Source organism: Motacilla alba, chromosome 26 (genome assembly GCF_015832195.1).
Source record: "Motacilla alba alba isolate MOTALB_02 chromosome 26, Motacilla_alba_V1.0_pri, whole genome shotgun sequence".
NCBI classification, from domain to species: Eukaryota; Metazoa; Chordata; class Aves; order Passeriformes; family Motacillidae; genus Motacilla; species Motacilla alba.
Window position 1 is genome coordinate 4050695 of NC_052041.1, and position 25980 is coordinate 4076674.

General features: G+C 61.4%; 3 protein-coding genes across 5 annotated transcripts; 2 read left to right on the forward strand and 1 right to left on the reverse strand.

Annotated features, from left to right (window-relative positions):
- The first annotated feature begins 1812 nt into the window (after positions 1 to 1812).
- PRICKLE4 (prickle planar cell polarity protein 4) lies at positions 1813 to 9442 on the forward strand. The gene is made up of 8 exons (XM_038162725.1): positions 1813 to 2021; positions 5847 to 5999; positions 6133 to 6240; positions 6732 to 6869; positions 6960 to 7160; positions 7533 to 7719; positions 7846 to 8121; positions 8556 to 9442. Exons 2-8 carry the CDS (start codon positions 5850 to 5852, stop codon positions 9026 to 9028), a joined length of 1533 nt encoding a protein of 510 aa, XP_038018653.1. The 5' UTR covers positions 1813 to 2021; positions 5847 to 5849; the 3' UTR covers positions 9029 to 9442.
- A 145-nt stretch (positions 9443 to 9587) lies between these two features.
- On the reverse strand, positions 9588 to 18304 carry LOC119711958 (basic salivary proline-rich protein 1-like). Of its 3 annotated transcripts, none has more exons than XM_038162723.1 (13): positions 17519 to 18304; positions 15728 to 15793; positions 15360 to 15488; positions 13935 to 14084; positions 13709 to 13785; positions 13451 to 13572; positions 13226 to 13359; positions 13044 to 13142; positions 12597 to 12719; positions 11635 to 11841; positions 11362 to 11520; positions 10344 to 10451; positions 9588 to 10094 (listed from the first exon to the last, which is right to left on the reverse strand). In XM_038162723.1, the coding sequence occupies exons 2-13, from the start codon at positions 15767 to 15769 to the stop codon at positions 9912 to 9914; spliced, it is 1533 nt and encodes a 510-aa protein (XP_038018651.1). In that variant the 5' UTR covers positions 15770 to 15793; positions 17519 to 18304; the 3' UTR covers positions 9588 to 9911. The 3 variants fall into 3 exon arrangements, with proteins under 3 accessions (XP_038018651.1, XP_038018650.1, XP_038018652.1); XM_038162722.1 differs by lacking the exon at positions 17519 to 18304 and adding an exon at positions 16439 to 17095 and having other exon boundaries at positions 15728 to 15795; XM_038162724.1 differs by lacking the exons at positions 9588 to 10094; positions 10344 to 10451; positions 11362 to 11520; positions 17519 to 18304 and adding an exon at positions 16531 to 17142 and having other exon boundaries at positions 11705 to 11841.
- A 1806-nt stretch (positions 18305 to 20110) lies between these two features.
- Positions 20111 to 22828, forward strand: TOMM6 (translocase of outer mitochondrial membrane 6). Its single transcript, XM_038162309.1, has 4 exons — positions 20111 to 20161; positions 20758 to 20921; positions 21803 to 21904; positions 22643 to 22828. The coding sequence occupies exons 1-3, from the start codon at positions 20111 to 20113 to the stop codon at positions 21897 to 21899; spliced, it is 312 nt and encodes a 103-aa protein (XP_038018237.1). The 3' UTR covers positions 21900 to 21904; positions 22643 to 22828.
- The last annotated feature ends 3152 nt before the right edge of the window (positions 22829 to 25980 follow it).

A 25980-nucleotide genomic window follows, 5' to 3' on the forward strand; every position in this document is an offset into this window, starting at 1 on the left:
GGGTCTGAAATAGAGGGGCATCGGGGGAGCTGCCAGCTCCTCATGCCAGAGCCACTTCGCTGTGTCCTGCCCTCCTTGGGGACACTGCGGCCACCCGCCGGTGCCACCTCGCCGTGTCCTGCCCTCCTTGGGGACACTGCGGCCACCCACCGGTGCCACCGCGCCGCCCCGGCTGTTGCCATGGCGCGGTGGCCGATGCCACCTCGGGAAAGCCCCGGTGACCGGGCTGTCCCCTTCCAGGAGGACTTTGCCCGGGAATTCTCCCGCCCTGGGGAGGGATGCGGGAGCGGGGGGGGGGGGGAGCAGGGGACAAGGGGGGCACTGTCACCCCCCGCGGGGACAAAGTCCAAACAGCAACCGGGCCACGATAAAGCTGCAGGGACCAGAAGGACAGCGTGGGGACAACGGGGACCTCAGGGACTTTAAAAATCCCTTTCCTGCCACGGACAGGGACGATTTCCACCATCCCCGGCTGCTCCAAGCGACGCCTTATCCAGGCTACCCAAAACACAGGCCACATCAAACTAATAAAATAAAAAGCAGATTTATTTCTTGAAGGTACATTTAGGGCAGATGGAGCCCACCCAAAATGGACACGGGGTTTCACGCTTTTATAATTTGGGCCATTTGCATGTTGGGGGTTAATTTTCCAATTACAGTTTCAGGTAACGAAGTCATTGACCCCAAATTTGCTCCCCCAACTTTTGTTTCCGTCTCTCGGGGCCTGAGGCAGGGAGGTGTTGTTGATCCCAGGCCTGGAGAGGAATTGTTGTGTCGGAATGGGACAGCAGCAGCTCACACTGTGTGTGGAGTTTGGAGTTAAACACTAAAGACCCGCAGGATTATAAATGTATGGAAAGATAAAACCCAAAACCCTAAAAAGGCATCACAAACCCCACCCGACCCGGCCTTGGACACTTCCAGGGATGGGGCAAGCCTTCCATAAAGCAGCACCATCGCCCGTGCCCAGCACCGCCCTGCGCGGCCTCGCCCAGCAGCGCCACGGGCTCGTCACGGAGCCTGGCACCTCCTGTGCCCCTTGGCCGAATCCCACCCCGATCCCAGCACCAACGCCAGCCACCCGCACCCCTCGGGGTCCCCAGAACGAGCCACAGCTCCCGGGACCACGCAGGCGGCAGCGATCCAGCCCGGTGCCCGCAGACGTGGGGGGTTTTTGGGGCTGCCGTGTCAATTCTCATCCCCGAAGTCACCTCGGCGGGCAGGAAAATCTGACAGCGCGGCGAGAAACACCAGCGGGACGCTGTGCCTCGCGTCTGGCTCGGATAAATTTTCCCCCGGCTGCTGCCCGGGTGGAATTGCCGCAGCCCGAGCCGGTCTGGAAGGGCTCGGAGGAGCCTCGTCAGGTGCGCAGGGCTTGTGGAAACTGGGACATCCTGACTTGCCGCTGGCTAACTCCTTTGTGAGAGCCCAGCCAAAGTTTCTCCACCTCTAAATTGGGGTGGTAATGACACTTCCCCCTCTTTCATGAAGCTTCGTCTCTTTCTGATCTCGGCGGGGAAATAAATCACCGCGCGGGATCATAAAAGTCATCAAACGGCAACCCGGGCTGAACCGAGCCGCAGATGCAGGGGAGGGAAAACGAGAGGTAGGAGCGAGCCAGGTGTCATCGGCGGCTCTTTCCCCTGTAGGGTTAATGTCCCCCCCCCCTTCCCCTCCCTGCCTGCCCTGGAATTCCAGCCATTGGCTGGCTCCCGAGGTTTAGGCTAAAAAGCCTCTAATTAGGACCCCGGCTGCCGCGGAGCCAGCGCCTGGGCAGGCAGGGGATAAAAAACAGAGAGAGAGGAAAGAAAGAAAGAAAGAAAGAAAGAAAAAAAAAAATACTGTTTCCCCTGACCGAGCTTGGATGTTTTCCTTTCGCTTTGCGGAGTTTTCCCAGCCCAGGCTCCGTTCCCTGGCGTCCTCCGGAGCAGGGCGGGACGGCGGCGGCCGGCGCGGGGCTGGAGCGGGCGGCAGAGCCCGGAGCGGCGGAGCGCGGGGCCCGGAGCGCCGGGAAAGGGCAGGTACGTGCGGCTGGGAGAGCTCCCGGCTCGGCTCTCCCGGCTCCGGGGGGAGATGGAGGCGGGGGAGAGGGAGACTGAGAGCAGGGGGCAGCGGGAGGGTCCCTGCGAGGGGCCGGGGATGGGAATGAGGCAGAGCAGGGGGATTTTGGCTGTTCGGAGATTTTTTTTGGGGGGGAGGGAGATAATATCGCTGTCCCGCGGTCTTTGTTTTCGGGAAATGTCCCCTGAAAGCAGGAGGTGACGCCCGTCCCATCGTGCCAGGCTCCGGCAGCCCGGAGCGGGCAGGTGGGGATGGTTCCACCGCTCCAGCGGGGATCGGCCGGGAATGGGATGAGCGGGGCCGGGGATGGAGCTGCACCCCTTGGACCTGCCGGGATGAAGTCTGGGGACCACAGGGAGGGGTGGGGGGGTTCGTTCTGGTGGTCACCGGGAGAGGCGGGGTCACGAATCTCCATGCCGGTGGTCGCGGGGAGGGGTGGAGGGAGGGGTCTTCACCCCAGTGGGGTGAGGAGGGGTCGCGAATCTTCGTCCCGGTGGCTGCGGGGAGAGGAGGGGCGGGGGTCTCGGTCCGTGTACGAATGGGTGAGCCAGGGTGGGTTAATGGGTTACAGCTCCCCGCCGCGCCTGCGGGAAAACACGGCAGGAAAAGCCTTTGGCAGCACTGGCACATCCCCTGGTGAGCCAGCAGGCCGCGGTCCCCGCTGGTGACACGGTGCCGGGTGGCAGAGCAGGATGCTGAGACCCTCCCCCATCGTTTCGGGGGGGGCTGCAAAGACGTTTTTAAAGCGAGGGCCACGACTCTGCTGTGCCCAGCAGTGGCACCAAGGGCTGCTCCAGCCGGTGCCACCCCAGGTCCAAAAGGCACCGTGGGCTCCTGGGTGAGACCTGCTGCCAGTCGGGCAGGACTTGCTGCTCCGGCTCTCCTTGCCAGACCTCAGCTTATCTCGCCCCAAAAGATGCATCTTTATTGCTCTGCATCTTTATTGCTCTGCATCTTTATTGCTCTGCGTCCTTATTGCTCCCATCTTCCTCGCTCCCATCTTCCTCGCTCCAATCTTTCTTGCTCTGCATCTTTCTCGCTCCCACCTTCCTCTCTCCCACCTTTCTTCCTGCTCCTGCAGCGCAGCTGTGTTGACGGGAGCTCAAACAAAAACAGGCTATCCCGTGGGTGAGGCCAGCGTGGAGCTGCGCCCCTGGGAGCTGCCAGAGCTGCTTGGAGGGGCTTTTTGGAGATGTTGTGTTTCCCTGGGGACTCTGCAAAGGCAGACTCGAGGCAGGGATGCGGCTCCCTGGAGCAGGGAGCCGGGGCTGAATTCCGAGCGGGCTGCGGTGGCTGCGCTCCAGGTTAATGTGTGACCTTGGCAGCCGAGGGCCCGGAGCCCACACGGGCTCCCGCAGCCAGCTGGAGACGGGGGCTGCTCCCGGCGAGCCAGATCAGATTAGAATTCCCAGGAATTTCAGCCTCTTGTACCCAGGGAGCCGCGACGGCTTCCGACCCTTTGGAGAGCGAGAGGAGCTCGGGCGAACGCATCCGGAGGAGCTCCCACAGGCAGCGCCGAGGATTTGCAGCCAAGGCAAATGACAGCCGGTGCCACCCAGCCTGCCCGACTGGTCTGTCGCACGTCCCTTCTCGGGGACTCGCTGGCAGGGAGAGGCCCGAAGTGCCACCACGGTGCCACCAACCCCCGGCGCCGGAGCCGCGGGTTTGAGGCAGGCTGCGAGCATCCCCGCATCCCTCGGCGGGGAAGGGAAGGGAAGGGCAGCAGCGCCCGCAGGCAGCGAGGGAGGGCAGGAAGGAAGAGGGGACAGGGCCGGGCAGCGGAGGAGCCAGACCTGTTGGGGCTGCCTGGCTCTTTAGCATGGGAGGCGCGTACCTCTGTCACCGTCTGGGGCTAATTACAGGGACTCGTTTCCAGCCCAGACGGCTGCCAGCCGGAGTAATCGCATCAAACTGGGCTGGGCTGGGCTCCCCGGCACATCCCCGTGCGTTCACGGCAGCCCCGAGCCCTGCCCAAGCCGCCCTCCCCCGGTGTCACCCCGCCGCGCTGGTGGCCCTGGCAAGGGGTCCCTGTGCCTCTCGGCGCTGGGGCACCGCCAGCCCCCCCCGAGTCCCCAGAGCATCGCAGGGGTCTAATTAACAGCAAAGTTCCAAGAGATTACACAAATGCAGCTTGGAGGCTTAATGAGGCCAGCGCAGCCCCCACCTCCCGCGGGAGGGAGAAATGGGGACATTTTCCCAAAGCAGGCGGCAGCAGGGCTGGGGCTGGACGCGAGGGTCCCCACTCAGCACCCCAGGGTCTCCGCCACCCCTGCTGCTCCGGTAGAGCCGAGGCTGCTCCCTGGCCCAGCTGCGCTGCCTCACCGAGCCAGCAAGGCTCTTTTTGGGCAGCGAACAGCCGGCCGAGCCAGATTGCCACATCCCTATCCCAAAGCACAGCTTTGAACGACACCCTACAACCAGCCCTGCACCCGCCCTGGGCTGCCCCAGGGCTCCAGACCCCAAACGGCAGGGAAAAGCCAGCAGGGCTTTTGTTTTATCTCCCCGATTAGCCGATGTGCAGCGTTAATCATTGACCCGGCAGCAGGGCAGGGAAACCTGAGCTGCCCCGGCGGATCCCAGCCGCTCCCGGCTCCAGAGCTGCCCCCTGGCACAGCCCAGCGCCCCGAGGTGCTGCTCGGGAAGGGGCTCACGGGGAGGGCCGGAGGTGTTTGTGGGAGCACTGGGGACACTGGGATGTCCCTGGCAGGGGGGACGCACCAGCAGCACCCCAGTGCGGAGCAGGGAACGGGTCCTCGCGGTGCCAGAGGTGTAGGAGGACCAAAGTTTCGTGGTCCGGGGGTTCTCACCCCCTCATCCCTGAGAGTGGAACATTTTCCAGAGGGGTTGATCCATCCGTGGTGGGCGCTGCAGGGGTGAATCCCTGGGCGTGTTTGGTCACGGCCTCGTGATTTTCCGCCCCATCCCACCCTGGCTCCCCGTGGCAGGGCAGGAAGCGCGGGCTGAGGGCGTCAGGCTCTGGGCTGGCATCCAGGGAACCCCGGGAGCCACCGCATCGGCATCTGGCCTTTGTTTTGGGAAGCCGGGGCAGGAAGGAAGCGCGGTGGTGGAAAGCGCCCGCGTGGGGAGGAGGGGACGGCTCCGGATGGGTTTCCACTGCCTGACCCCGAGCCAGGCGTGTGCTGTGGGCTGGGGCAGCCGGCAGGAACAGCCCTGGGCAGAACAATGGCAGCCCGAGGGGAAGGAATTATTTTCCACTGAGTTGGGCTCAACCTCGGTCTGTTCCCACTCAGGGATGGGCCACTAGACCTGGGATTAGCCGTGCCAGCTGGGGGAAAGCTCCTGCTGCGGGTGTTGCTGTTTTCCAAAACCTGCTCCAGCTTGAGCTCGGGCATTTGGGGTCTTCCCTGCCTGGCTTCATCCCTATCCCATCCCATGGATCCCATCCCATGAATCCCATCCCATGGATCCCCATCCCCTTCCCATCCCCATCCCATCCCCATCCCATTCCCATCCCATTCCCATCCCCATCCCACTCAACAGACAAAGCCCCAGCCCTGCCAAGTGCCCCTGTCCTTTGTGTGGGTTTGCTGTAACCCCCAAAGAGAAAGGATCCCCCCAAAAATCCCTTGGATTCCTGCGGTGGTTCAGCCCCTGATCTCGAGGTCCTGGTGCCCTGGAGCACCGTCCCAGCTGGACGTGCCCCAGGATCCCACCGAGGGATGAGGAGCCGCTTGTCCCGCTGCCGCGGGGACGCGGGATCCGTGCGCGGGGATGGATCCCTGCTCCCTGCCCCGTGCCTGACGCCTCTGGCTCTGTGTCCGCAGCTCATGTCCCTGCCCAGCCCTGCATGGCCCCGGCGGGACGAGCCCTCCCCCTGCGGCACCCCCGGGGGCCTCCCCCCGGCCTCGTCCGACAGCGACTCCGGCTGTGCCCTGGAGGAGTACCTGGAGCCCTCCGCGGAGCCCGCACCCCCCGAGGTGGGCAGCACCTGGCCCCCAGCCCCGCGTGGTTCCCACACCACACCACAGCACCCCGTTTCTGGGGTTGAACACGTGTTTTAGCCCCCCAAACAGGGTTGAACCCCCCTCTGAAGTTGCCGTTTCTCCCAAGGTGCCGCCGCGCTTCGCGCCCCGCTCGCCGCCGCCGGGCTCTGCCTGTGACCGCACGCGGCTCCGCGCCAGAGCGCTCCTGCAGCAGCTGCCTCCCCAGGACTGCGATGTGAGACCCCCTTCTTTGGCTGCTGCTCCCCTCCCCTGCCTCAGCTGATGTTGAGACTGCCCAGAAACAGAGGCCAGACAGAATTAAGGGAATAAAAAGCAGTTTTATTTATTGAAGGGCCTCCAGGTACATTTAGGGCAGATGGAGCCCACCCAAAAATGGACCACGGGCCCTGGGGTTTCACACCTTTATAATTTGGGCCATTTGCATGTTGGGGGTTAATTTTCCAATTCCAGTTTCAGGTAACCAAGTCATTGACCCCAAGTTTGCTCCCCCAGCTTTTGTTTCCATCTCTTGGGCCCTGAGGCAGGGAGGTGTTGTTGATTCCAGGCCTGGAGAGGAATTGTTGTGTCAGAATGGGAAAGCAGCAGCTCACACTGTGTGTGGAGTTTGGAGTTAAACACTAAAGACCTGCAGGATTATAAATGTATGGAAAGATAAAACCCAAAACCCTAAGAAGGCTCCAGAGCCCTGACCCCCGTGCCCCGCAGGAGCGCTACTGCCCCGGCCTCGCCGAGGAGGAGCGGCGCCAGCTCCGCGCCTTCAGCGCCCGCCGCAGACAGGAGGCTCTGGGACAGGGCCTGGCGTGCCCCGTGCCGGGTCCCTGCCACGGCTGTCCCTGTAGGAAGGTGAGGTGTCCCCTCCACACCCGTTCCCTGGCAAGGACCCGTCCCCAAAAGCCAGCCCTGCCCCAAACGCCGTGTCCCCCTGCCTTGCAGTGCGGCCGGAGGCTGAACAAAGGCGACCCGGGGATTTCAGCGTCTCGCCTGGGCGACCAGTTCTGGCACCCGTCCTGCTTCTCCTGCCACTTCTGCCACCAGCAGCTGGTGGATCTCATCTACTTCCAGCAGGATGGGAGGATCTACTGCGGCCGGCACCACGCCGAGCTCTTCCGACCCCGCTGTGCCTCCTGCGACCAGGTGGGTGCTGGACAGGGGGAGGCTTTGACCTCCCTTTGGCTGTTAAATGCCCCCGAGCTCGGCTGGGGGCTCCAAATCCATCAAAAACACCCTGATGGGCTGGGGGAATATTCCTTGCAGAGAGCCCCATGGGCTGGGGCCTCCAAATCCACCAAAAACACCCTGATGGGCTAGAGGAATATTCCTTGCAGAGAGCCCCACGAGCTGGGGGCTCCAAATCCATCAAAACCCCTGATGGGCTGGAGGAATATTCCTTGCAGAGCCTTGCAGAGCCCCACGGGCTGGGGGCTCCTCCTCAGTGCCCGGCGCAGCAAAGCACCGCGGCGTTTCCAGCGGGGTGCTGAGAGGCTGCCGCTTCTTCTCCCACTCCAGCTGATCTTCATGGAGGAGTGCATCGAGGCCGAGGGCCGGCGCTGGCACCTGGAGCACTTCTGCTGCCTGGAATGCGACGAGCCCCTGCGCGGGCAGCGCTACGTGATGCGCAGCGGCCGGCCCTGCTGCCGGGGCTGCTTCGAGAGCCTCTTTGCCGAGCCGTGCCAGGCGTGCGGGGACCCCATCGGTACGGCCACCACCCCTGCAGGGCTCACCCAGCCTTCAGAGCGTGGATTTTGGCACCTTTTTTTGGGGTTTTTTTGGGTTTTTCTGGTTTTGGAGAACCTTTCCCTCACCTGTGGCTGCCCCGCAGGTGCTGACAGCGAGGAGGTGACGCACCAGGGGCTGCACTGGCACGCCCGAGCCTCCTGCTTCTGCTGCAGCCTGTGCCGGGCACCGCTGCGGGGACAGCCCCTCACCTGCCGCCGCGGCCGCCTCTTCTGCTCCGACACCTGCAGCCGCGGCCAGGACGCCTCTTCCACCGCCTCCGACTCCTCCGACTCGGCTTTCGCCTCCGCTCCGTCCCCCGACTCCACGCCCCTGTCCCGCTCGGCAGCGGGGGGCTGCAGGCAGCGGGGGGAAGGGGCTGGTAGGGCCCTGTGCCATGGGTGGGAGGGGAGAAATCCTGGGGATTTGGGGCTGGTAGGGCCCTACTACCGTGGGGTGGGAGGGGAGAAATCCAGGTCCTATCAGCCCCTACTGCCGTGGGGTGGGAGCAAATCCAGGTTCTGGGGATTTTGGGGGGTAGGATCCTGCTGCCATGGGGTGGGAGAAATCCAGGGGATTTTGGGGCTGGAAGGGCCCTGTGCCATGGGTGGGAAGGGAGCAGGAGCAAATCCAGGCCCTGGGGACTTTACTGGGAATGTCACACTGTGGGAAGTGGTGATAACCTCCCCACGGTGGGAGCTGGGGGTGGGTGGGTGCCACCCCGTTGTGTCCCGAGACAACCCTAGCTGTGGGAGGGCTGTGGGAGGCCAGGCTCAGCTTCTCCTTCCTCCCTTACGCCCACTTCCCCTCTTCCAGAGGCGTTTTCGGATCAGGCCCCGGTGCACCCCGCGTTCAGGAGCCCCGAGGATCTCGGAGCAGCCGCACGGGAGCGGAGCAGCGACGCTACCAAGGAGCACCCGGCGATGCTGGGCCCCCCAGGCAGCCACCCCTCGGCCCCCCAGCCCAGCCCAGAGCAGCCCAACGAGCCCAGACCCTTGGGCCACCCGCTTTTGGGGGGTCCTGAACCCCGAACAGCTGCAGGCAGTGGAACCCCACAGCTCCAAGCGGGCACCTCCCCTCCCCGACACAGCCCCCGGGCAGAGCACGGCACGGAGGAGGAGGAGGAGGACTCCTGGTGTCCCACCTGCTCCTCATCTTCGGACTCGGACTCGGAGGAGGAGGGTTTCTTTTTCGGGAAGCCCATCCCCAAGCCCGGGATGAATTCCCTGGGCAGGGAGCCCCCGGGGAGGGGCAGGGGCAGGACGGCCAAGCACTGCAGCGTGTCCTAACAGCGGGGACCCGAGTGGCACTGCCACGTCCTGCCACGGCCTCGACGCGTCCCAGGCGCGTCCTGGAGGCGGCCCAAAGCTGCTGGGAGAAGCTGCTGGGCTCCTGGCCCCAGGCGGTGCTGGCAGAGCAGAGCCTGCAATTCCTGCCAGCCTCTGCCCGAGCAGGAACAGGTAAAGCAGGAAGGGAGCGGGGCCGGCTCCAGCGCCTCCGGGGAGAGCGGCCAGACAAGGGCAGCTGCCTGCATCCCCCCGCTGGATCCTCGTGGGATCCTTCCCTGGGCTCCTCCGTGCCCCACTGCCACCTGCTCTGCATCCCTGGTGGCACCGTGTCCCCGCTGCCACCACGGGGAGGGGACCGGGCGCAGCTCCGCTGCCGCCGGTGACGAAGCTCCAATAAAGTCTGGCTGAAATCTGGACGCAGGGTCTGCCCTGTTCCTTCCCAGCCCGTCGTGACACTGACGATGTCACCAGGGCTGGGAGGTCCCCAGGGGTGACCTGTGCCCCCTGTTCACTGTGGGACCCCTCCCTTGCGGGAACAGGACGATGGCAGAGCAAGGGCTGCAAAGAGGACACGGTTTATTTGTAATTTAAAGCCAAAAACGCTGGCTGGGGTCTGGGGGCACACTCCCGGCAATCAGGAATGGAGGAGAGGGACTGCTGCCCAGTAAAACCAGTAACACTTTTGCTGCCCTCAGGGGTTTGGGCAGGGCTAAAACCAAACACATCCTGCTCACCCTCCTTCTCCAAGAGACAGAGTGGGGCTGCCAGCATCTCCCACCTCGTCCCGCGGGCTCAGCACCCTCCCGAGCAGCCCAAAGCGCTGTCACAGCCCCGTGCCAGCCCCCGCCACCCCCAGCCCGCTGGCAGGAGGGGGTGGCTGCCATCAGAGGCCGGAGGTGTCCGAGTCCAGGCTGTCGATGAACTCCTCCAGCTGCTGCAGGTGGTGCAGGCGGCACTGGCGCAGGTTGGCCCTGAGCGCCAGCCCCAGCGCCGCCTCCATCGAGGGCTCCTTCTGCAGCAGCATCGTGGCCACCACGGCAATGCTCAGGCTGAACTGCTGGTACGACTGCAGGGGAGGGCCACGGGGTCAGCCCCCCAAACCCAGCCCCGACAACCCCTGTTTTAGTCCCCAAACCCCCGAACATCACCCGAGCCCCTGCAAACCCACTGCACCTCCCCCTGCCGGCCCCCCAAAACTCCCAATTCACTCCCCAACCACCACCCAGCATCACTCCCAAAGCTCCTGAGGTGAGATCCCCCATCCTGGAGCTGCTCCCAGACCCTCAGGTGCCCGCCCAGGGCTGCCAGGACTCACCAGCTCGATCTTCGCCTTCCTTCTGAGGACGGCGGCGGAGCGGGAGTCAATGCCGGCCGGGAGCGGTGTGGGCAGCTCGGAGCAGAGCTGCTGCTGGCCAGACACAGCCTGGGAGGTGGGAAAGGGAAGCAAGGCTCAGAGGGGAAAGGGACTGGGTAGGAACGTGCCCCCTATGGACAGAGGGACAGAACTTTCCTCTGTCCCCCAAAAAGGAAAGAACCCAGAACTTTCTCCCAGTGATCAGGTAGAAAAGTCACTGATAGGACCTTGGGGGCTTCACCTCAAGTTTGGGGACAGCTAATCGGCCATGAGCCAAAAGGTCCCGCTTGGGCCATTGAGTAGAAAAGGACAGAACAAAGAAACCAAATCGCTTTTGTGAGGTGTCTTTACCAGGAGCACAGACCTGTTGCACCTGGATTGGTTTGAGTTTGTTATTTTGCCTTTATTAAACCTTTTTTGCTCCTGACGCTGTCACAGCAGCCTCCTGCTCCTTTCATGCCTCCCAAAGAATGCAGAGCTATTCTGGGGTGTAACATTGGGGTGTTGAGAGCTTATCAGATCAGCTCCAAACCCCAGGAAAAACATTATAGGACTGAGCCCAGCTGGGGCTGCCAGGGCTGGTCACCTGCCCGGGGCTGGTCACCCTGTGGAAGGAGCCACTGGTTTGTCACCCTTCCCTCAGGTGCCAGAGCTGCCCCCGCTCCCCCTCTGCCCCAATTCTCTCCCTCGTTAGCGGTAATTAAGCTGCTCTGGAGGGTTCTCCTCGGCTTCCTCAGAGCTCCAGCGCAGGGCTGTTCATGCTCCAGCACCCCCGAGCCTCGGGTTCCTTCCCTGGCTTTCTTCCCAGCCGCGTCCCGTTTGTCGGCATCGCGGCGGGGCCGACACGGGCTCTGCCTCCAGACAAAGCCGCCCTTCAACCCCAGACCCTGCAGGCCACGGGGGTCCCCCTCCGGCTGGGGCAGTGTCCCCAAGCCCAGGGGGACACTGGGGGTGCCTGGGGAGCAGCCAGACCCCGTACCAGATTGGTGTCACCGGCCCCAGGCGGGTGCGGGGGCTCCAGGGAGGTCTCCGGTGTGGCGCAGGCACCAGGAGAAGCCTGGCTGGGCTGGGCTTCGGGCTCCGCTGCAGATCCTGGAGGAAGCTGAGGGTTTTCGGGTGGCTGAAGGCTCTGCAGATGCTGAGGGACAGAGAGCGGCTGTGCTGGGACAGGGGGACAGCGCTGCCAGCACGGCCCCGCTGGCAGTGGGGTCACGGGGTGGGGACACGGAGCTGCCCCGCGTCCCCAACTCACCCCATCCTGGGCAGCTTCTGCCTCAGCTTCTCCTGCTCCGTGGGGTGGCTGCTCCCAGGAACGCGGGCTGAGCTCAGCCCCCGCCTCTCCAGAGGAGCTGGATTCCAGGAGCTCCCTCTTGGCAGGGTCTGGAGGGGCTGCTGGGCTCTGGGGACGTGCCCCATGCCCGCTGCCAGCCTTGGGGACACCGGGGCTGCACGGCTCTACCTGCGTGTTATAAACACCAAGTGAATCTGGCTTTCGCTACAATGCCCTGGCAAATCATTATTATAAATGCTAATTGCTTGTAAACTGTGACTGCTTTTAGACTGAAGACAAATTTGTAATCGCCTTTGTGGACTGTGTAACTGAAAACGTGCACAAAGCAGGGCTGTCCCAGGAGATAACCCTTCATGCAAAATACACAACCAAGATAGCACGAGCAGAGAACAAAACGCCATAAAAAAGAGAACCAGGTCTGAAGTGGCATCAGGAGACCCCCAGAGGAGCACCCTGCAGCGCCTGGATGGACCCTCGCACCCTGCAGCAGCGGACTCGGCGCTGCTGGATCCCAATTCAACCCAGGGTGGAGCGGTGGCAAACCTGCCCCGAGAATGTGCCAAGAAATTTGAGGAAGTCACTGTGCAGCTGCAGGGGCACAGAGGGCTGCGGGCCGAGCAGCGGGCACGCCTCGGGCACCCAGCACTGCCACTTCTGCTTTACTGCTCCGTGCCTCAGTTATCACCCCTCGTTAAACCCTTCAGGTTCCAGAGGAGCGGGATTAGCTCCCCACGCTGTGCAAATAGGACGGGGGCATGGTGGGGCCCACGGGGAGGGGACAAAGGGATTGGGAAGGGGCTGAGCCTCCCTGCAGGCTCCGCTTTAGGAATAGAAAACATCCCCGGGGGAAGCTGTGTGCTGCTGCTGGGGAGGATCTGGGGAGCCTGGAGCTGATCCCGCGCCCCTGCCCCGCAGTCCCATACCTCAAGGTGCTCCTGGACCTCAGGATTCCTGGAGGTCTCCTCTGGAGGGGCTGAAGCTGTTGCTGGAGCACAGGGATCCTGATCCTGGCTGCCCACAGGGGTCTGCCCAGCTTCCAGCTCCACCTGGGGACAGGCAACGGTGTGGGGACACGCGTGGGGTGGGGTGGGATCCATGGGATGGGATCCATGGGGTGGGATGGGATCCATGGGATGGGATGGGATCCATGGGGTGGGATGGGATCCATGGGATGGGATAAACAGGGCACTAAAACCCACAGGAAACCACGGAGAAAAGCCTGGAAAAGCTCCGTGCCTGGCAAAGAGACAGCGAGGCGGAGAGGGGAAGGGCTGGATGAGGGAGGAGGGAGATGCCCCAGCAGCCAAGGAGACCCCGGGGCCAGGCAGCTCCAGAGGTGGGAGCACCCCTGGGACGGGGGAATCTCCTACCTGCAGCTCTGCAGCACCAGCATCAGCAGCTGGGCTCTCCAGAGGGCTCCTGGCCGGACTGGGGGGCTCCTGGACCCCCCCAGTCCCCACTGGCACATCCTGCAGGAAACCAGGACAGCGTGCAAGGCTCAGGGCGAGCACACCCCTGCCGTGGGATGGGGGGGACAGGTAAAACCCCTCACCTGCGGCTGCTCCGGCCTCTCTGCAGCACCCTGGGGAGGAGCAGGGTCCCGGGGAGGCTCCGGCTCCTTCCTGGCCGCCGGCTGGCTCCTCTTGGAGGGGGCGGGAGAGGAGGGCTTGGAGCGCGGCTTGTGCCCTGCAGGGTGGGGAACAGCGGCAGAGACTCCTCAGCCTGGCCTGGCAGAGGCTGGAGGGCACCGGGGAGCCGGCACGGGGGCAGCACAGACCTCGGGGGGGTCGGGGACACCACGCCCGGGGCACCAGGAGCAGCTGGCGGAGGTGGCCCCGTGGCCTCCCGGCCGGGCGGTGGCTCCAGGGCGGGCGGTGCTGATGGAAAGCCCTTGGATTCCTGCAGGAGCACAGCCCCACGAGGGGGTTTGGGTTGGGAGGGGTCTCTGCCATCCCCGCCTAGGCAGGGACAGCTCCCAGCGGTGCTGGTGTCACTCATTGTCACCCCACAGGGTCCCCCCGAGCCTGGCACCCACCCTGGAGGGTCGGCGGGGGGCCAGGGCGGGGGCTGCTCCTCCTCGGGGTACTCGGGCCAGGGGTCAGGTGGTGGATCCTGCAGGGATGGGATGGGTTTAGGGAATGGGACGGGGCGTGCTGTGACCGCAGAGGGTCCCCACACACCGTCCTTGTCACCGGGCAGTGAGTGGCCCCTGCCCCGTTTTAGCCACTGGCTGCCACCAGCCGCCGGCCACCAGCCCTCACCCGGTACCAGCACTCTCCAAAGTCATCCTCAGCTCCCGGCACGGCGTCTCTGTCACCCCACGGGGGTGGCTGGGGACAGTCGGGGGGTGCCCACCTCCTGTCCTCCTCTTCCTTCCACGGGCCGTCCCCAGGGAAGGCTCTGGGGCTGGGCTGCAATGGGAAGGGCACGGTGAGGACACGCACAGCCCACAGGGGTTTTTGGGATTTCCTGCTGCTCCCCCTCCCCACCCCGACCCTCGGCTCTCTGTGCCTCTGCTGCTCCCGGCTTTGGATTTGGGGGTGAATCCCCCTCTGCAGCAGGATGCAGTCGGGGCGAGCCAGCTCAGATTCCACCTAACAGTGAAAATCAGCGGCACTGGAGAGCCCTGAGAGCAGCATGACTCAAATATCCCAAAACGAAACCCCGCGAGGATGTGAAACCCCGAGAGCAAATGGGAACAGGGGCAGATGCTTCCTGGGAGGAACCAGAGGGCAGCAATGTGATTTTTTTAAGGACAAATGCTCCCCAAACCCCCCAAAAATCTGTCACTCCGTGCTGAACCCCACTTTTGAACAGGGGAATTCCCAGCACGGCCCTCCCAGGAGTGCCTGAATTCCTTTCTGGAGCCCTTCAGGGTCACTCCTGGAGGCCGAGCCAAAGGGATTTGTGCGGGCCTGGGTGAGCAGCACCAACCCAAGCTGTAATTGCTAATTAACTTTGAAACTATTGATTCAATTAGCAGCGCCCCGGTGCGACCGTTGTGATAAATGAGGATGATTCGTGCTAGCCATTGCAAATACATTGATATTTTAGAAAACATCTGTGAAAAGGAAAAGAGGAAAAGGGTCTGTAATTAGTGTCACAAAACAGACGTTTTCAGATGTTCATGAGAAAATAGGATACAGGATGCAGCTTGAGATAAGTAACATCCCAAAACAGAATAGGGCTTGGGATAATTAAGGAATCAGCCTTGAAATCACTGCCAAGTTTACTTTGCACACGCTTACTCGATTGTGTTCATTTCATATAAAGCTGCTGCTAGGTTCCAATGTTGTGGTTTATTAAATGAGACATCCAGGACCTCACTCATGACACCATCCCCAGTGCCCTGCAGGCAACTGCTGGACATCCTCTGGTCCAATCACCCGTGGAAATAAATTCTTTATTCAACCGCTGGAAATGTATTTGTTTTGCCATTCTTAATCCTGGGGGGGAGTGGGAACCCTTCAGATGGATCCTGACATTTCCAGACTCCTTTTGGGAATTCAGGAAGCCGGGAGCTCCTGCCTGTGCCCGGGGGACCACGAGTGGATCCAGACATGTCCGGACTGGTTTTGGGGACGGGCTTTGCTGAGCCAGGGGCTCCTTGCTGTCACTTGGGAGGGTCTCCCTGACAAACCCTGGGACACATCCCTGGGACATTTCCCCCCAGCCCTGTCCCTTACCGGGCGCCTCCTGCGCTGCCGTCTCCGGGGCTGCTGCTCCCACGGTGGCCCGTCCCAGGGTGGCCTGTCCCAGGTGTCCTCGGGGCCAGTGGGGGGATACGGCCACGGTCCGTCCCACCACGGGGCGGGCTGTGGAGAGAGCAGAGCCCGCAGTGAGAGCCCCTTGTCCCGCCAGGGATGGGGAGCCAGGAGCCCGCCCGGCTGCCCTGGCATGATCCCGGATTGCTCCCCAAACTGCGATGTTCTCCCGGCTCCGCGGCATCCCAGGGGTGGAGATGGACTGGGGGTACCCAGGGTGGCCCCGGGGCGCTGCTGGGCTCCCACCCCAGCCCAGGAGAGCCCAGGAGAACCTTCCCAGCCGCACGTACCTCCCTGGGGAAGCCTCTCCTGCAGCCCGGCGGGTGGAACATCCTGCCCGAGAGCCGCGGGATCCGCTGCGAGGGAGAGGCCGGCTCAGCACGTCCCACAGGACGTCACTGCCGGCTTGGGGACGCTGCCAGCCAGGTGCCACCCGGGGTGCTGCCAGCCCCGCGTCCGGACAGCTCCAGGGCCGCCGCGACACCTCCAGGGCCACCGCGACACCTCCAGGGCCACCGGCATGGACACGGCGGAGCTGGGGACACCGAGACCCGCTCGCTGTCCCCTGGGGGTGACACGGGACTGGAAATGCCTTGGCACCCTCTTTGCCTGCCCGAGGCTCTGTTTGTCCCTGCCACGTGTCATCGCCAACCCGGCGGGTCACCCCGTGATGTCCCCAAGGGATCCGCGTGGGGACACGGGGGTTTGGATGAGCCCCTCGCCAGCCTGAAGCCCCGCTTTTGTCCCTAAATTGCGGGGTGTCAGCCTCAGGTCCTGCAAAGCGGCACTGGAGCGTGGAGGGGGTGGAGAGCCCTGCACCCCAATCCTGCTTCCCAATCCTTCTCTGCACCCCAACCCTGCATCCCTGAATCCCAATCCTGCACTTCTGCACCCCAATCCTGCTTCCCTGAATCCCAATCCTTCCCTGCACCCCAGTTCTGCTTCCCTGCACCCCAATCCTGCTTCCCTGAATCCCAATCCTGCATCCCTGAATCCCAATCCTGCACCCCAATCCTGCACCCCAATCCTGCTTCCCTGAATCCCAATCCTGCACCCCAGTCCTCGCTCCCCGCAGCCCGGTCTCGCTCCCCACCGATATCCGGCGGGAGCGATCCCTGCCGAGGATCCCTGCCGGAGCTCTCCCCGCGCTCTCCGGAGCTCCCGTCCCTCCCCCGGGAGTTTCCCTTCCTCTTCCCACCCCGCTCCCGGCGCTGATTCCGCCCTCGCGGGGAACGGGAGCGCGCAGAGCCCGGGGAGCGCCGCTGCCCGATCCCCTGGGGATCCAAACTCCTCCGGGAATCTCGGATCCGCCAGCGGGGTGGGAGCAAAGACCCGCAAACTGCGCCCCAGCGGCACCGGGGGTGCCCTGAAAGGGGGGTCCCTGCACCCCCAGGGCACGGAATATCCATGGAAGAGGAGCTCCTGGGAATCCTGCACCCCCAGGACATGGAATATCCATGGAAGAGGGGATCCTGGGGTATGGAATATCCATGGAAGAGGGGATCCTGAACCCCCAGGGTATGGAATATCCATGGAAGAGGGGATCCTGGGGTATGGAATATCCATGGAAGAGAGGATCCTGCACCCCCAGGGTATGGAATATCCATGGAAGAGGAGATCCTGGGAATCCTGCACCCCCAGGACATGGAATATCCATGGAAGAGGAGATCCTGGGAATCCTGCACCCCCAGGACATGGAATATCCATGGAAGAGGGGATCCTGAACCCCCAGGACACGAAATATCCCTGGAAGAGGAGATCCTGGGAATCCTGTACCCCCAGGGTGTGGAATATCCATGGAAGAGGGGATCCTGAACCCCCAGGACACGGAATATCCATGGAAGAGGGGATCCTGGGCTATGGAATATCCCTGGAAGAGGGGATCCTGGCGTCCCTCAGGGCACGAATCCCTCCCAGCTCCCGCCACCATCCCGCTCCAGCCCCAGCCTCTCGGTCCCCGGGCTGCTCCCGGACTTGTGCCGGGATATTTCGGGGAGCGGGACCCCCATAATCGAGGAGGGGCCAGGGAAGCGTGGGAGGGTTTGGAGAGCCCTGGCAGGACAGGGTTCCATGGCACCCACCTTTGCTGCCGTGCCGGGGGAGCGGCGGGGACGGCCGGGAGCCGCTGTCACCTCCCAGCGCGTCCGTTTGTCCGTCTGTCACCTCCTGGCACCGCAGCCGGCGTTGGGGCCCCAGCAGGCGGCTCGGAGCGTCTCCCAAACCCGCTGCCCACCCACTTCATCCCCTCCCGAGCCAGCCCGGCGCCTCCTGCCTCTCCTCCTCCCTGCCCCCCGGCATTCCCGCTGGGAACGGCGCTCCAGGGCCGCGGGGCTGGCTCCGGGCACGGCCATCCCGCCCTGCCCCCGGAGCATGTATCACATTTATCGCCTTTATCACCTTCCCCGGCCCGGAGCAGCCCCGGCAGCCGCGGGGGGTTTGGCTGGGACGCGCCGATAAGGAACTGGTGTGAACTGGTGTGAACTGGTCGGGCCGGACCTTCCAGGAACGTGGGAGGGGATCGGGGGGAAGGGAGGCTCGGCTCGGCTCGCTGATCCCAGTGTCCGTGAAGAGGGGCAGAACAGGGAGCCGCGGGTGGAACCGCTGCTCCCGAACGCAGCAGAGGAAAGGGAACGGGAAAAGCCAAAGCCCGGGGGAGTCAAACCCCAAAGAGGGCGTGGGGCCAGGGCGGCCCCCGGGAGCCGGGGGGGAACGCGGGGCTCTGCAGCTGCTCCCCTAATGAGGGCCCCTCATGGCCATTAATCAATCTGCTGGCTGGGAGGATCAATTAGTGGGATTTGGGGAGAGAATCCAGCAGCAGGGATGGATGAGGCTGCAGCCGGGATGGACGGACGGATGGATGGATGGATGGATGGATGGATGGATGGATGGATGGATGATGGATGGATGGATGGATGATGGATGGATGATGGATGGATGGATGGATGGATGGATGGATGGATGGATGGATGGATGGATGATGGATGATGGATGGATGGATGATGGATGATGGATGGATGATGGATGGATGGGTGATGGATGAATGATGGATGGATGGATGGATGATGGATGGATGGATGGATGGATGGATGATGGATGGATGATGAATGGATGGATGGATGATGGATGGATGATGGATGGATGGATGGATGGATGGATGGATGGATGATGGATGATGGATGGATGGATGGATGATGGATGGATGGATGGATGATGGATGGATGATGGATGGATGATGGATGATGGATGGATGATGGATGGATGATGGATGATGGATGGATGGATGATGGATGGATGATGGATGGATGGAGGGATGATGGATGGATGGATGGATGGATGATGGATGGATGGATGGATGATGGATGGATGGATGATGGATGGATGGATGATGGATGGATGGATGATGGATGGATGGATGGATGGATGGATGGATGGATGGATGATGGATGGATGGATGGATGGATGATGGATGGATGGATGGATGGATGGATGGATGGATGATGGATGGATGATGGATGGATGGATGATGATGGATGGATGGATGGATGGATGGATGGATGGATGATGGATGGATGATGGATGGATGGATGATGGATGGATGGATGGATGGATAGATGGATGGATGGATGTGAGACACAAAGCTGTGTTTGGTGTCAGGTACACACAGGCAGCGTGTGCTCCTGTGATTGTGATATGTGTGGAAACTGATCATGGGACAGTTAAAGGACGAATTCCAATAACTAACCGAGGGAGTAAAGCATGGAAGGCCTTTGAACCCAGCCTTTGTTCACAATTAACCTTTACAGCACTGGAATTGAAGCTTTCAGGATGTTGCTGTTTGACAGGAACTCTCTGCTTGAACAGCTTTGCAATAATCACCTTTTGAAGTACAATTTTAGAACATTGCTTGTGGTAAGGAGCTTTGAAATGATAGCTTTAGAATATATGTAGAGGAAACGTGCTTATCTCCACACCTTAGCAAAACAATAAAAAGCAGCTCGAGAAAGGAAGATGAACATCAACCCAAGGATTGATGGCTTCGACCAAGGGAAGCTGCACATCACTGCTTTGAGATTTACGGTCTTTGCAATTAAAAGGTGGACACACATCTGGAGTCTGGACTGCACCAGCTGGGAGACCTCTTTCTTCTTTCGGAAGCCAGACCCCACCATCTGGGAATACTCCTTTCTGGGGTACATCCTGAGAAAACTAACTCACAGTAGTCTATAGAATTGTGAGGTAAAAATTGGGAATAGAAGCTGCTGAGAAAGGTTATGAGTACCCCCACAAATACCTGTAATCGTCGTGCAGCTGGAGGGAATCTGCACCCAGCGCTGCTTTGCTCATACTTCACCACATTAATTAATAAATTGATTGCTGCTTCAATATTGGCCTGGTCAAGCTTATTTATAACATGGATGGATGGAAGGAGGGATGGAATCCATGGATGGATGGAAGGAGGGATGGAATCCATGGATGGATGGAAGGAGGGATGGAATCCATGGATGGATCGACAGGGGGACAGCGTGGCAGGATGTCCCCCCACATCCATGTCCAAGCCTGGCTTGGTCACCGGAGTGTCCCCAGAGAGGAGGGGGGAAATGGAACAAGAGGAAAACTCTGCTAATTCCAGAAGTTCTGTGCAAGAATAAGTTACTTTTACTGTTCCTCTCCCGATGTCAGTGCCAATCCTGGTGCTGATCCCAATCCTGGTCCCGATCCCAATCGTGATCCCAGTGCTGATCCTGATCCCAGTGCTGATTCCGATCCCAGTCCCGATCTCAATCCCGATTCTGGTTCCGATCCCAGTCCCAATCCCAGTCCCGGTTCCGGTTCCGATTCCGGTTCCGATCCCGCTCCAGGTCCCGGTCCCGGTCCCGGTCCCAATCCCAGTCCCGATTCCGGTCCCGGTCCCGATTCCGGTCCCTCTCCCGATCCCGATCCCGCTCCAGGTCCCGATCCCGATCCCGATCCCGATCCCAGTCCCGATCCCGATCCCGATCCCGATCCCAGTCCCAGTCCCGATCCCGATCCCGCTCCAGGTCCCGATCCCGATCCCGCTCCAGGTCCCGATCCCGATCCCAGTCCCGATCCCGATCCCGGTCCCAGTCCCGATCCCGATCCCGATCCCGGTCCCGGTCCCAGTCCCGATCCCGATCCCGATCCCGGTCCCGGTCCCGATCCCGGTCCCAGTGCCGATCCCGATCCCGATCCCGATCCCGATCCCGATCCCGATCCCTGCTCCGATCCCAGTCCCGCTCCCGCCGCCCTCATGCAGCGCCCCGCGCGCCACAGGTGACGTCACGCTGCGCGGTGACGTCAGGCGCGGGGGTGCCGCGGTGGCGCGGGCGGGCGGCAGCAATGGCGGCGGCGGCGGGAGCGGGAGCGGGGGACAGCGGCGGGGGCAGCGGCGGCCCCGCCGCGGGGCATCCGCGCCTGGCTGCGGAGCGCCTTCCGCTTCGCCACCGACCGCAACGACTTCCGCAGGTCGGGAGCGGGAGCGGGACCGGGATCGGGGTCAGGGACGGGGTCGAGGCCAGGCCCGGAGTAGGGATCGGGATCGGGGCAGGGATCGGGATCGGCGCCGGGATCGGGATCGGAGCCGGGATCGGGATCGGGGCAGGGATCGGGATCAGAGTAGGGATCGGGATCGGGGCAGGGATCGGGATCGGGGCCGGGATCGGGATCGGGGCAGGGATCGGGATCGGAGCAGGGATCGGGATCGGGGCCGGGATCGGAATCGGGAGCCCGGTGTCCGTCCCCGGCCTGCATCAGGAGCAGGGCAGGGATTGTCCCTCGGTCCCTGCGTCCAGTTCGGCCTCCTCGCCTCAGGGAGGACATTTTGGGGCCGGAGCGGGTCCAGGGAAGGGAGCGGAGCTGGGAGGGCCTGGAACGACCTGGGAAGGGTTCGGAGAATCCTGAGGGAGCTGGGAAGGGTCTGGAGGGTCCTGAGGGAGCTGGGAAGGGTTTGCAGAGTCCTGAGGGAGCTGGGAAGGGTTCGGAGAATCCTGAGGGAGATGGGAAGGGGCTCAGCCTGGAGCTCAGGGGGAATTTCTGGCTCTGCACAACTCCCTGCCAGGAGGGCACAGCCGGGGGGGATTTGGGATCTTCTCCCGGGGAACAGGGACAGGAGGAGAGGGAACGGCCTCAGGCTGGGCTGGGGAGGCTCAGGCTGGAGATCAGCAGGAATTTCCTCATGGAAAGGGCTGGAAGGGGCTGCCCAGGGGGGTTTGGAGTGCCCATCCCTGGAGGTGTCACCTGGAGGTGGCACTGAGTGCTCAGGGAGGGCATCGGGCACAGCCTGGACTCAGATGAATTTTCCCGAAATCTTTTCCAAGCTCAGCGCTTCTGGGATTTTGTGGTTGCAGGAACCTGCTGCTGAACCTGGGGCTCTTTGCCGCCGGGGTCTGGGTGGCCCGGAACCTGACCGACATCGACCTGATGGCCCCGCAGCCCGTCCCCTAGCTCCGGTCAGCCCGGGGGGGACCGAGGGGCGGGAAGGGACCCACAGGGATCAAACCCAACCCCTGCCCTGCACAGACACCCCAAAATCCCACCTCGGCGTCCCTGAGATCCTAAAATCCCACCTGGGCGTCCCTGAGATCCCAGAATCCCACCTGGGCATCCCCAAGATCCTAAAATCCCACCTGGGCGTCCCTGAGATCCCAAATCCCACCTGGGCATCCCTGAGATCCCAGAATCCCACCTGGGCGTCCCCGAGATCCCAGAATCCCACCTGGGCGTCCCCGAGATCCCAGAATCCCACCTGGGCGTCCCCAAGATCCCAGAATCCCAGCTGGGCATCCCTGAGATCCCAAATCCCACCTGGGCATCCCTGAGATCCCAGAATCCCACCTGGGCGTCCCCGAGATCCCAGAATCCCACCCTGGGGAGCTCTGGCAGCCTCGGGGCCGTGCTCATTCCCTGGGGAGCCTGGGCAGTGGCAGCACCCTCGGGGGGAGGAACCTTTCCCAAAACCCACCCTGAATCTCCCAAAGGCGGCCCTTCCCTGGCTGCTGTCCCTGCTCACCGGAGTTTGGAGCTCCAAACCCCCCCAAACTCACCCCGCCCCCCAGGACAGCGCTGTCACCACCTGAGGTGACACAAATCAGGGGTGAGCCACCCCAAACCCCAGAGAACCCCCTCTTCCCCCACATCCTAAAGCAGAAGCGGCTCCCCTGACCGCGCTGCCTCCTGTGCCAGGACGGAGCCGGAGCTGCCGGGAGCAGAGCTCGCCCTCCCACCACGACTGGAGCTGTGGAGCTGCACTGATCCCCCCGGAGCTGCTCTGGTCCCTCTGGAGCTGCTCTGACCCACCTGGAGCTGCTCTGATCCCCCCTGGAGCTGCTCTGGTCCCACCTGGAGCTGCTCAGATCCCACCTGGAGCTGCTCACATCCCTCTGGAGCTGCTCAGATCCCACCTGGAGCTGCTCTGGTCCCACCTGGAGCTGCTCTGATCCCACCTGGAGCTGCTCAGATCCCTTTGGAGCTGCTCAGATCCCACCTGGAGCTGCTCAGATCCCACCTGGAGCTGCTCTGATCCCACCTGGAGCTGCTCTGATCCCACCTGGAGCTGCTCTGATCCCCCCTGGAGCTGCTCTGGTCCCACCTGGAGCTGCTCTGATCCCTCTGGAGATGCTCACATCCCCCCTGGAGCTGCTCTGATCCCTTTGGAGCTGCTCTGATCCCCCTGGAGCTGCTCAGATCCCACCTGGAGCTGCTCAGATCCCTTTGGAGCCTCTCTGATCCCCCTGGAGCTGCTCAGATCCCCCTGGAGCTGCTCTGGTCCCACCTGGAGCTGCTCACATCCCACCTGGAGCTGCTCACATCCCACCTGGAGCTGCTCAGATCCCCCTGGAGCTGCTCTGGTCCCACCTGGAGCTGCTCACATCCCACCTGGAGCCTCTCTGGTCCCCCCTGGAGCTGCTCAGATCCCACCTGGAGCTGCTCAGATCCCACCTGGAGCCGCTCTGATCCCACCTGGAGCTGCTCTGATCCCACCTGGAGCCTCTCTGATCCCACCTGGAGCCGCTCTGATCCCACCTGGAGCCTCTCTGATCCCACCTGGAGCTGCTCTGATCCCACCTGGAGCTGCTCACATCCCACCTGGAGCCTCTCTGGTCCCCCCTGGAGCTGCTCAGATCCCACCTGGAGCTGCTCAGATCCCACCTGGAGCCGCTCTGATCCCACCTGGAGCCTCTCTGATCCCACCTGGAGCTGCTCAGATCCCACCTGGAGCCTCTCTGGTCCCCCCTGGAGCTGCTCTGGTCGCCCCTGTCCTGCCTGGAGCAGTGAGAAGGACAAAAGTTTTAATGCTGAGAGGAAGAATTGGTTTCCCATTAATGAATTCATTCCTCTGGGAATTGTTTCCTCGAGGACGTGCATGGAATTTCCTCCTGTACCCCCCAGCCCCAGATGTTTATTAAATTTTATGGAATAACAACACAACCCACTGGAATTTCTTTCTTTTTTTTTCTCTTTGTTTGTTTGGCTTTTTTTTTTTTTCCTTTTTTTTTTTAAATTATTTTTTTTTTAATAAGAAACTTCAGCTTACAAAAACCAAGGTGTAAAAAGAGTAAAGATTTACAAAATAAAAAAAAAAAAATCATAAAAACGTGATTTCTGTTTCACAGCCAAGAGAGAAACAGGGATGAGCCCAGCCCTGGGAGCCGGCAGCTGCTGCTGCCAGGGAAAAACCTGCCTGGGATGGAAATCGTGGGAAAAACCTGCCTGGGATGGAAATCCTGGGAAACCCAGCCTGGGATGGAAATCCTGGGAAAGCCAGCCGGGATGGAAATGCAGGATAAATCCAGCCTGGGATGGAAATCCTGGGAAACCCAGCTGGGATGGACCTGAAATCCAGCCTGGGATGGAAATCCTGGGAAACCCAGCTGGGATGGAAATGCAGGGAAACCCAGCCAGGGATGGAATTCCAGGATAAATCCAGCCTGAGATGGAACTGAAATCCAGCCTGGGATGGAAATCCTGGGAAACCCAGCCAGGATGGAAATGCAGGGAAACTCAGCCTGGGATGGAAATGCAGGGAAACCCAGCCTGGAATGGAAATCCTGGGAAACCCAGCCAGGGATGGAAATGCAGCCTGGGATGGAACTGAAATCCAGCCTGGGATAAACCTGAAATCCAGCCTTGGGTGGAATTCCAGGATAAATCCAGCCTGGGATGGAGCTCCAGGATAAATCCAGGCTGGGATGGAAATCCAGGGAAAATCCAGCCTGAGATGGAACTGAAATCCAGCCTGGGATGGAATTCCAGGATAAATCCAGCCTGGGATGGAATTCCAGGGAAACCCAGCCTGGGATGGAGTTGAAATCCAGTCTGGGATGGAATTCCAGGATAAATCCAGCCTGGGATGGAGCTCCAGGATAAATCCAGCCCGGGATGGAATTCCAGGATAAATCCAGCCTGGGATAAACCTGAAATCCAGCCTGGGATGGAAATCCAGCCTGGGATGGAATTCCAGGATAAATCCAGCCTGGGATGGAGCTCCAGGATAAATCCAGCCTGGGATGGAGCTCCAGGATAAATCCAGCCCGGGATGGAATTCCAGGATAAATCCAGCCTGGGATGGAGCTCCAGGATAAATCCAGCCCGGGATGGAATTCCAGGATAAATCCAGCCTGGGATGGAATTCCAGGATAAATCCAGCCTGGGATGGAGCTCCAGGATAAATCCAGCCCGGGATGGAATTCCAGGATAAATCCAGCCTGGGATGGAATTCCAGGATAAATCCAGCCTGGGATGGAGCTCCAGGATAAATCCAGCCCGGGATGGAATTCCAGGATAAATCCAGCCTGGGATGGAATTCCAGGATAAATCCAGCCTGGGATGGAATTCCAGGATAAATCCAACCCGGGATGGAATTCCAGGATAAATCCAGCCTGGGATGCAAAGGGGACACTCCAGGCCTGGCCTCAGGAATGAGCCTGGAGCAGAATGTGGGAAATGGGAATTTTTCTCTGACACAATCCAAGTTTTTTTGCTTGCTCTGCCCAAGGGCAGGAGGTTGAAATTCCCAGGAAAAAGTGGGATTTGGGAGCTTTTCCCCCCACATAACAAAGGCTGGCAGCTCGCGTTTATCTGATGGGACAAAAGGAGCAAAAAGGGAGGAGGGAAAACACTTGGGAGAATTTCCCTGCCTGAAAACTGAATATTAAAAAAACCAAACCTCATATTTTTGATTATTTTAACCCAGATTAACAGACATCAGGTCTAATATTCACATTAAAAAGGTGAAAAGGGAACAGCCAAGCCCCAAAACTACAAAAAACCCACACCTGAGGTGCAACTGTCGAAGTGACTGTAAATAGTCCAGCTAAGGCTCTTTTTTTCCCCCCCACAGAATTCCCCAAATCAGGCTGATTTCACACACAGACTTTTTGTTTTCGTGGCTTTTCCAGCTCCACGTGGAATTCGGGATTTCACATTCCTCCCCTGGGGTGGCCCTGCAGGAATGGAGCCCTCCCGAGGTGGCACCGCCCCTGTGCCAACCCCAATAAATGACATTTGTCACCCCAAAAGCAGTGAC